Source organism: Lissotriton vulgaris, chromosome 5, assembly GCF_964263255.1.
Source record: "Lissotriton vulgaris chromosome 5, aLisVul1.2, whole genome shotgun sequence".
Classification (NCBI taxonomy): domain Eukaryota; kingdom Metazoa; phylum Chordata; class Amphibia; order Caudata; family Salamandridae; genus Lissotriton; species Lissotriton vulgaris.
In genome coordinates this window covers 1,986,512,923-1,986,523,827 of record NC_141693.1, presented here as the reverse complement: position 1 = coordinate 1,986,523,827, position 10,905 = coordinate 1,986,512,923, and the positions used below count along the sequence as shown (strand labels likewise).

Here is a 10,905-nt window from a genome sequence, read left to right as displayed (position 1 = left end):
TAGTGAGTGCACAGTAGTGAGTGCAGAGTAGTGAGTAATGAGTGCACAGTAGTGAGTGCAGAGTAGTGAGTGCAGAGTAGTGAGTGCACAGTAGTGAGTAGTGAGTGCAAGAGTAGTGAGTGCAGAGTAGTGAGTGCACAGTAGTGAGTAGTGAGTGCACAGTAGTGAGTGCTGAGTAGTGAGTGCACAGTAGTGAGTGCAGAGTAGTGAGTAGTGAGTGCAGAGTAGTGAGTAGTGAGTGCAGAGTAGTGAGTAGTGAGTGCAGAGTAGTGAGTAGTGAGTGCAGAGTAGTGAGTAGTGAGTGCAGAGTAGTGAGTAGTGAGTGCAGAGTAGTGAGTAGTGAGTGCAGAGTAGTGAGTGCAGAGTAGTGAGTGCAGAGTAGTGAGTGCAGAGTAGTGCGTAGTGAGTGCAGAGTAGTGAGTGCAGAGTAGTGAGTGCAGAGTAGTGAGTGCAGAGTAGTGAGTGCAGAGTAGTGCGTAGTGAGTGCAGAGTAGTGAGTAGTGAGTGCAGAGTAGTGAGTACAGAGTAGTGAGTAGTGAGTGCAGAGTAGTGAGTAGTGAGTGCAGAGTAGTGAGTGCAGAGTAGTGAGTGCAGAGTAGTGAGTGCAGAGTAGTGAGTGCAGAGTAGTGAGTGCACAGTAGTGAGTAGTGAGTGCAAGAGTAGTGAGTGCAGAGTAGTGAGTGCAGAGTAGTGAGTGCAGAGTAGTGAGTAGTGAGTGCACAGTAGTGAGTGCAGAGTAGTGAGTGCACAGTAGTGAGTGCAGAGTAGTGAGTAGTGAGTGCAGAGTAGTGAGTAGTGAGTGCAGAGTAGTGAGTAGTGAGTGCAGAGTAGTGAGTGCAGAGTAGTGAGTGCAGAGTAGTGAGTGCAGAGTAGTGCGTAGTGAGTGCAGAGTAGTGCGTAGTGAGTGCAGAGTAGTGCGTAGTGAGTGCAGAGTAGTGCGTAGTGAGTGCAGAGTAGTGCATAGTGAGTGCAGAGTAGTGAGTAGTGAGTGCAGAGTAGTGAGTGCAGAGTAGTGAGTGCAGAGTAGTGAGTGCAGAGTAGTGAGTGCAGAGTAGTGAGTAGTGAGTGCAGAGTAGTGAGTGCAGAGTAGTGAGTGCAGAGTAGTGAGTGCAGAGTAGTGAGTGCAGAGTAGTGAGTGCAGAGTAGCGAGTGCAGAGTGCAGAGTAGTGAGTGCAGAGTAGTGAGTGCAGAGTAGTGAGTGCAGAGTAGTGAGTGCAGAGTAGTGAGTGCAGAGTAGTGAGTAGTGAGTGCAGAGTAGTGAGTAGTGAGTCCAGAGTAGTGAGTAGTGAGTCCAGAGTAGTGAGTAGTGAGTCCAGAGTAGTGAGTGCACAGTAGTGAGTAGTGAGTGCAGACTAGTGAGTAGTGAGTGCAGACTAGTGAGTAGTGAGTGCAGAGTAGTGAGTAGTGAGTGCAGAGTAGTGAGTGCAGAGTAGTGAGTGCAGAGTAGTGAGTGCAGAGTAGTGAGTGCAGAGTAGTGAGTGCACAGTAGTGAGTAGTGAGTGCAGAGTAGTGAGTGCACAGTAGTGAGTAGTGAGTTTCCAGAGTGCAGAGTAGTGAGTGTAGAGTAGTGAGTGCAGAGTAGTGAGTAGTGAGTGCAGAGTAGTGAGTGCAGAGTAGTGAGTGCAGAGTAGTGAGTGCAGAGTAGTGAGTGCAGAGTAGTGAGTGCAGAGTAGTGAGTGCAGAGTAGTGAGTAGTGAGTGATGAGTGCAGAGTAGTGAGTGCAGAGTAGTGAGTAGTGAGTGCAGAGTAGTGAGTGCAGAGTAGTGAGTGCAGAGTAGTGAGTGCAGAGTAGTGAGTGCAGAGTAGTGAGTGCAGAGTAGTGAGTGCAGAGTAGTGAGTAGTGAGTCCAGAGTAGTGAGTGCAGAGTAGTGAGTAGTGAGTGCAGAGTAGTGAGTAGTGAGTGCAGAGTAGTGAGTGGTGAGTGCAGAGTAGTGAGTGGTGAGTGCAGAGTAGTGAGTGCAGAGTAGTGAGTGCAGAGTAGTGAGTGCAGAGTAGTGAATGCAGAGTAGTGAGTGGTGAGTGCAGAGTAGTGAGTGGTGAGTGCAGAGTAGTGAGTGCAGAGTAGTGAGTGGTGAGTGCAGAGTGGTGAGTGCAGAGTAGTGAGTGGTGAGTGCAGAGTAGTGAGTGGTGAGTGCAGAGTAGTGAGTGCAGAGTAGTGAGTGCAGAGTAGTGAGTGCAGAGTAGTGAGTGCAGAGTAGTGAGTGCAGAGTAGTGAGTAGTGAGTGCAGAGTAGTGAGTGCAGAGTAGTGAGTGCAGAGTAGTGAGTAGTGAGTCCAGAGTAGTGAGTGCAGAGTAGTGAGTAGTGAGTGCAGAGTAGTGAGTAGTGAGTGCAGAGTAGTGAGTGCAGAGTAGTGAGTGCAGAGTAGTGAGTGCAGAGTAGTGAGTACTGAGTGCAGAGTAGTGAGTAGTGAGTGCAGAGTAGTGAGTAGTGAGTGCAGAGTAGTGAGTGCAGAGTAGTGAGTGCAGAGTAGTGAGTGCAGAGTAGTGAGTGCAGAGTAGTGTAGTGAGTGCAGAGTAGTGAGTGCAGAGTAGTGAGTGCAGAGTAGTGAGTGCAGAGTAGTGAGTAGTGAGTGCAGAGTAGTGAGTAGTGAGTGCAGAGTAGTGAGTGCAGAGTAGTGAGTGCAGAGTAGTGAGTGCAGAGTAGTGAGTAGTGAGTGCAGAGTAGTGAGTAGTGAGTGCAGAGTAGTGAGTAGTGAGTGCAGAGTAGTGAGTAGTGAGTGCAGAGTAGTGAGTAGTGAGTGCAGAGTAGTGAGTAGTGAGTGCAGAGTAGTGAGTGCAGAGTAGTGAGTGCAGAGTAGTGAGTGCAGAGTAGTGAGTGCAGAGTGGTGAGTGCAGAGTAGTGAGTGCAGAGTGGTGAGTGGTGAGTGCAGAGTGGTGAGTGGTGAGTGCAGAGTGGTGAGTGGTGAGTGGTGAGTGCAGAGTGGTGAGTGGTGAGTGCAGAGTGGTGAGTGGTGAGTGCAGAGTAGTGAGTGCAGAGTAGTGAGTGCAGAGTAGTGAGTGCAGAGTAGTGAGTAGTGAGTGCATAGTGAGTAGTGAGTGCAGAGTAGTGAGTAGTGAGTGCAGAGTAGTGAGTGCAGAGTAGTGAGTGCACAGTAGTGAGTAGTGAGTGCACAGTAGTGAGTGCACAGTAGTGAGTGCACAGTAGTGAGTAGTGAGTGCACAGTAGTGAGTAGTGAGTGCACAGTAGTGAGTGCACAGTAGAGTAGTGAGTAGTGAGTGCAGAGTAGTGAGTAGTGAGTGCAGAGTAGTGAGTAGTGAGTGCAGAGTAGTGAGTAGTGAGTGCAGAGTAGTGAGTAGTGAGTGCAGAGTAGTGAGTAGTGAGTGCAGAGTAGTGAGTGCAGAGCAGTGAGTGCAGAGCAGTGAGTGCAGAGCAGTGAGTGCGCAGGGTGAACAATTCCAATCCATACCACATAATTCCATTACACACCACATGCATACACTCCATAACACATGGCTAAAAGACATTGCCATTTACAATGCCATTAGCTCTAACTCAAATAAATCCGAGACCTATTGCATTTCCAATGCTTGTTCTTGTATTGGGTTTTCACTTTATAACTGTTTGAATGCTGCATAAATACTTAACACATTGCTTTTAAGTGAAGCCTCACTACTTTTGTGCCTAGCTACCAGAGGGTTAAGCACAGGTTAATTTAGAGACTGTGGGACTCATTAGGATGACGGGCGGACTTTGCCCGCCCGCCATCCTGTGGTAAAGAGGGACCGCCCGCCATAAGGGCGGGGGTCCCGTGGGGGGTATTGGGATGTGCTCGCCACAGTGGCGGGCACATCCTGGATTTTTAGCATTGTGGCAGGCGGTGCTCTCTGCACCGCCCGCCACAATGCTAAAAATGCATTGATGCATTTGCATAAACAAAGCGGCAGGCACCACGTGGTGCCTGCGGCTTTGTTTATGCAAATGAAGGGGGGTACCACAGGTACCCCGTGTGCACCCCCACCTCTCCTTCACTCTGGGGGCCCGCAGGGGGCCCCCAGGGTGAAGACCGCATGCCTTTCTGTGGCGGCATCTCCGCCGCAGAAAGGCACCTACAGAAGCCCATCATAATATGGCTGGCGGTGTCTGATAGACACCCCCACCATATTATTCCTTTTCCTCCCCGGCCGCAAGGCGACCGGGGGCGCAAAAGCAGCGGACGGTCTTTCCGTCCGAGAGTCCCCCCCCCCGCCATACTAATGTGGCGGGGGAAAAAAGAGTGTGGATGTCGGGCGGATTGCCCCAGCCAGGCTGGCGGTAGCTACCGCCAGCCTGGCGGGGGGAACCCCCCGGACATCATAATGGTCCCCTTTTTGTGGTGTACCCTGACAAGGGTTTCACCCCTCTCAACGAATAACCTAATATCTTACACCTCTTGAATCACTTTGCTAGTTACCAAACCCCACCTTCTTCCAAAATGTAGATTGAATTTAATCTAATGATTTAGTTTGAATCAAGGGACTTTGACCTCAGGAATGAGGCAGCTGAGGCTTTCCCCAGAACACATCAGAGAAACAATATAAAGCAGTGCTCTTTACCTTTTGAAACATTACATTGTAGGACATCTCGAATGAAAACCTACCTGCGGTAGGAAGGTATAGTATCATTAGTCATCTACAGTGTGAACATTTTAAATAATATGTGCAGTTGTAATACAGGGAATCTAAAGTTGCACTTTACCATTATATGTTGCATTGCATGCTGTCAGTAAAGTGCACTGCTACCAGAAAAGTTTCCTAACACTGATGACGGGACTAGGCTCACCCACAATCATAAAGACGCAAGAGTGTTTTTTAGTTTTTGCTGAATCTTTCACTACTATAACTTGGTACCACCAGACACCACTCAGGTCCTGAAGGCAATGCTGTCCTCAGCTATGGCTTCCGTCACTGGCTGATCTGCACTCATTGGCTGCAGATTTATTTTCTTTGGATGCCTTTGAGCAGCAGCCAATCAGCAAAGCCCTTGAGTAACTTGATGAATGGAAACTAAGCAGTGATCCCAATAGACTTCTTGCTTTAGCCGATTATCGTGCAATGTGTGGCGCGTTGGAAACAACATGTTCTGGAAAGATTGTCCATTCGCTATGATTGTGGGGGTGAAGTACATCAGCTATTAACATTTTAATGATTTTGTCATTTTTTGAATTTAAGAAATCATACTTTTCAATAAACCAATTCTATAAAAATAGATAAAGCTCAATGTATCCATATTATAAAATATTATGTCATATATTTTTCAAAATAAAGGTTATTTATGGGTATGTAAGCCTTTATAAGTCCTCTCTATTGAGCAAATAAGACACTTGAATTACAGTGTGACCTCATTATTTACATTTTCAACCGGTGCCTGAAACACTACAGAGATTGTGCTGTGCCTTCATTTCCACCTAAAATAAGTTTAATATGAAGGCTACAGCATTAACTCACCTACAGAGTTTTGTTCTTCCACTGACACCCTTATGGGCTCTTGTTAGTTGATTGCTAATGCTAAAAACTACAATGTTTAACAACATTTTAAATACAGAACACATTTGTTTTCATTCAGTGCCATTTGCATTAATGGGAAAATTTCTTTTTAGACTTTGAAAATATCTGACACTTCATACGTCATCCATCCCTTATAGAAAATCAGATGCCTGCAATATTAATTGAAGGAAAACAGCCACTACAACGCGGCTGTTACATGGATAGCCTTTACTACGCATGCGTTTCAACACATGTACCCTTTTTTAGGGCAAGAATCAGGGAAAACATTTACCACTTACATGTCTTTAACTTTCATGCTTTTACAACGTAATTCATCGTACAGGTATGCATGGCAAAGGCCTAGTGGTTGTAAAAAATGTGTTGTAAAAGTTAAGCGTGATAATGGCATTTGCGTTGTAACACACGCGTGATAACGGCATGCGTTGTTCTGTCATACATCCATAATTTAACCCAATTCTTGGCAGCAATGTCTATACCAGAAATCTAATAGGAGGGGTTAAACAATCCTTGGCATTTGTGCAAACAGCTTAAGTTTATGGATGATATCTTGCAAAGTTTTGGAAGTCAGAAATGTATCCAGTTGAGGAACTGAGAGTCCTAAAGAAGGGCCCCTTTGCAGCTTCCACCACCTGTACACAGACACTTTTAGGGTCTAACACCGCATAGGAGTTAGATCCTACAAGGTGTAGAGTAATAAGGAGGGACAGAAATACATAATAAGGGGGGACATATACACATATACAAATTGAAGATGTCCCCACTTATTACTCTTATCAAATCATTTGGCATCTCCACTATGCCTTACGCAGATGATACACAACTTATTATTGCCCTTGACAAGAGTTTCACCACCTCTGAACAACATTTTAAAAACTGCCTTTCGGAAGCCATTACATGGATGAATGAAAGAACTTGGGATTTAATGGTTTTTCTTTTCACCCCCATGTAAACATAGTGTCAGGGGTAAGTTCTTCTTCAGCAGCAAGACTGGTACCTCTACTCCCTCATCAAACCTCCATCAAAGAGGGTTTGTAGGAGCGCCCTTGGTTACTATTTGGTAAACAGATTGTTTTAAAGCTTTAACTACTGTGTAGAGAGCCTTTTATCAAATTATTCCCAAATGTCATTCTGAACTTTTTATTCCCTACCTTCCACTGAGGCTGCTGAGCTCTGCCTGTAATAATCTGCTATCTATCCCAAAGTTCAGGTTACACACTGGGGGTGTGCGGTGGTCTATACCTGTTCTCAGGGCAAAGGCATGGAAGAATCTTCTGCCCACTGTGATGCGAGCTGCCAACTTTGCTACTTCCAGAAACTTCTGAAAACTTGGCTGTTCATTCGATCTTAAGTCCTATTTTCTGGAGGGACAGATTTTTCTTTGTTACAGTGTCTTTAGCGGCGAGATGCCTCTTGAGGTGGTTGCTGTGCCTTACAAATGCCAAGTTCATCCATTCTTAACTATTAACATTTGTGAATTTGATAACATTAGTCAACATAAGAAAATGAAATATATCCCCGCTACGTACACGTTTATGCCAATGAAAATAAATCTGTCCCAAAACGCATTAATTACGGAATAAAGTATTAATAAACAGGCATTCACATATGTATTACATCAGTCAAAGGTCATATTTCATATTATGACAATACTAACAGGAAACCACATTCATGAGTCATGGTCCCTCCCGCCCCACCCCAAAACACACAAACACACTTGCCTTGGATAGGCTCTGACCTCTAGTTCTGGTTCTCTCAATTTACTTCTGTTGGTAGTTGGACTGTACTAGGGGTAGTAGAAATAATCACAATCTTTCTCTCCTTCATATTTAATAGATATGAAACCAACTAAGGCTGTTAAAATCCTCTGGATATGTACAGATCGTGGCACTCAGGCCACTCTTAATTTTTGTCTGGAATGTTGTGCGCCCAACTTCTCTCTAGTTTATAGTGTGTTAACCCATTGGAAGTCTTAAAAAGGATGATGTTGGTGTAATTTCAAAGAGTGCAAGTGTTGCTTTTAAAAAATGGTGTGAACAAAGGCTTAGTGTACCAGTGGTTTCCCTAGGCCACTCCTGATTTCTTCTTACACTTCTACCTGTGTTGATTGTAGCAGCACAGGAAAATGATAAGGGTAATAAGGGAACAGCAGATGAGATGCATGTGAGCCACATATTCCTAATTGTGGATTTGGGCTCCATCAGACCATTTCCCTAAAGGTAAATGGAAAGAATTCGGAATGTGCTCCTGTAAAATGAATCCTACAATTGGGACAATAAATCCAACAACTGGAACAAATTGTTATGAAATAATGTAACACTCTGTTGAGCTTTCTTAGAAACCTTTATGTACCTCAGAGTTCGATGAAAAATGACAAGCGTAGCAGGAAGAAATACAAGTGGAAAAGTGTAGTCAAAGCAAAATAATATGGAGGTTAACCCTTCCTATACCTAACCTTGAAAACCACTTTCTTCTGCCCACGACACCAGTGAGTATTTACACAGTGTTTATCTACTTTTGAAGGCAGCCAGTCCGTGAACTGTGCACTGTAAATGTAAATTCCAACATACTGGCAGAATATTCAGATTTCATTTTTCACTGTTTACAAATGCCATTTGTAAAGACAACATTTTAAATCCTGATTATGTTGAATGGAGCTTGGGGAGTTGACAATAGCAGACCGATGTTTGGTGCACCTAATTTAGCTTTGATGTTGAACATGCTGGGGAAGTGCTCCATTTGAGACTAATTATGGGCATGAAACTACTCGAGATCAATGTTGAAAGTGCAGCAAATAGCACATTGCAAAGCAGGTTTGCATAAAATAACATGATTAACATGGACGGTTTTCACAATAAATAAGAAATCGATCGACGTTGTTTCTTTTTAAAACAAATTCCCTTTCTCAACAAATGTGCATATGTTGTTTTAACTGCAGCATCAACAGGAACATTTACAAAAAATAATATTTTCTTCAATGAAGCAGCTGCTTTTGCGAGCAGTCGGGACCACTGCCCACTTTGACATAAACATTTGAGTCTTTTGTGTAGGACACTTGCAGAAGGACCCTCTGACTTCAAAAGAGGACCTTCTAAGAACAAGAGACTAAGCAATCTTGTTAAAGTTCTTGGAGCAATACTTTTTGAATAGACTAGCAGGTGAATTTCATCATTTCTGGTTGCTCAGCAGATGAATGAAGGATTTTGGCTGGAAAGCTCCCAAGGAGTTAGCACCTTATGCAAATCAATATTGTATCGGTTTAGCAATATTCCCTTGTCGCCCTAACCCAACTAAACTCTTTATCTTGTCTTCCTCGTAGCGCAGCCGCAGAGGATTACTCTGTTCCACCGGCATCCAAGGTGGTGCTTCCCAAGAACAAATAGATGGTGGTCAGTAATCTCCACCTGCCCTTCAGGTGCCTGCAGTTTTATTCAAGAACTTATTCCTTACAAGCACCTTGTTAACATTTTTAGTCAATGGGATCATGTACTTTCTGATGCTTGGATCTTCAATGAGGGATGCTCTAGGCAGAGAAGTCTGGAGAGGACGTCTGCAGTGGTACATCAGTGCAACATTGAAAGGAACTTTTAGACTGCTCTTGTAAGCCTTTAGAACAGAGTGTACTGAAGTCTGAACCATCTGCCGGGGATTGAGGATCATTTTTCTGGCGTTAAAGTAGTCTTTCCTATCAGGCTCCCTGTGAATATGCTTCAGGATATCCACACCGGGCACAGCCTCCCAAGACGATGTGTTAAACCCTTTAATCGGGCTGAACACGTGTTTTGGAAAGACGTGGTTTTCAAAAAGAAATGCTCCAACATCTGGATGTTGCTTCTGAAGATCGTCCATCATACTCGTCCAATCAGGGTGTTTGAAGGGCAGGATTATTTCGTCCATGTCGATGAGTACCAAATACTTGCTCCGGTACATATTCCTGTACATACAGTCGTTTAGGGTGACCAACTGTCCATAGTACCCAATATCCTTGGCTTCCATTGAGTAGTGCCACTCTTTTGCTGGAGTTAGGTACTTTTCGATGGGCCAAGGTACCACCTCTACAATCCCTTCAGCAGTGTAATATTGCAAAAGTCTTTCTATCGAATGGCTACAATTAGTTTTATAGATTGTGACCCTCCCGGCCCCCATCAGTTTATACATCTCCATTGACTGGGTGAACTGTAAGACATTGTCATAATTTCCAAACATGGTGGAAATGCATACAGTGAAATTCACATACAATGATGTTGATGGCTGTAGGTTCTGTATTGCAAACACAGAAAGTTCATCTACAGACGCATGCTGGGTTGGATCGAATGCGATATATTTGGGATGACAGTTTATTGGTTCTGAACAAAGGATATCGGTTGTGACATAAGGGAAACCGAATCGATCGCTATGCATGTCTAAGACAGCCTTTACTACATAGATATTGTTGTTTGTTGTGCAGGTAATGAAGCAATAAAGTTCTTTCTCATCTTTGTGAAGAATAGCGATTGTGCGAATGTTGTTCCCGTCCCTATGATCTTGATATGGCGCGATGATGAAAGTCCTGTTGTTTCTTAATTTAGCTATTGTATCCCCTGAAACATTAACATTGGGAGAGGGAAAATACGCTTGCCAAAAATTAGCATGTTCTCTTTTAATCCAATAGTAGCTCTTTGAGTAAAAAAACAATGTTAACCAAGCAATTGCAAATATGCTCCAAGCTACCCAGATTTTCTTTTTGCACCACATCATTCTTTTGAGCATAAACTGTAATCCAGGACTTCCAAATGGTCCAGAAGGTGGAATCTAAGGAAGAAAACAGTTAGAAAAAGAAATTATTTTTTTCACATTAACATTAACATAATGCAATGACACATTACAGATCATAAAAACAACGCTAAGCACTGCACCTACATACAGGAGAAGGGACTTTGGCAGAGTCAATGAACAATCGTGTTTCAACAATAAAAGAACAAGGTTTGGCAAAGCCAATAAGACTGGCGTGGGGTGCCAGCCTTTTGGCAATTCTTCTTTTGGTTTGTCTAGGGGTGGGCGGAGTTTGCAAAATTCACTTTTGCAAACTATCGCGAAAATGTCAAAAATCTCCGCAAACACGCGGAAATATCGCGAAGACGCAGAAGTTTATTTTCCCCGCCTGTTCGCAATATTTTCTGCGTGATTGCGTTGAAAAATGTCTCACCAACTTGCCCATGCGGTCGCCATCTTGTTTTCACTTGTCCCGCCTGCTCGCAATACTTATTTCCTGTTCAGGGTCTCGAATGACTTCTTCGCGATCGCATATTCACGCGGGATAGCGCGACTGGCTAACAACAATCCAACATAGAAAAACTCGTCGGCGAACGCAGGGACCCGTAAATTGCTACCACGCGCGCAAGAACAACATTTTTAAAGCGCGAGCAAGAAAAAACTTCCGTTTCG

General features: G+C 44.1%; 1 protein-coding gene across 1 annotated transcript; it reads right to left on the bottom strand.

Moving 5' to 3' along the window:
* Nucleotides 1-4,796: 4,796 nt before the first annotated feature.
* LOC147717929 (uncharacterized) lies at nucleotides 4,797-10,268 on the bottom strand. Its single transcript, XM_086924720.1, has one exon. It carries the CDS (start codon nucleotides 10,228-10,230, stop codon nucleotides 8,893-8,895), a length of 1,338 nt encoding a protein of 445 aa, XP_086780846.1. The 5' UTR covers nucleotides 10,231-10,268; the 3' UTR covers nucleotides 4,797-8,892.
* Between the last annotated feature and the right edge of the window lie 637 nt (nucleotides 10,269-10,905).

Coding starts and splice junctions, on each gene's coding strand:
- LOC147717929 (XM_086924720.1), bottom strand. CDS start 10,230: ATGCTCAAAAGAATGATGTGGTGCAAAAAGAAAATCTGGGTAGCTTGG.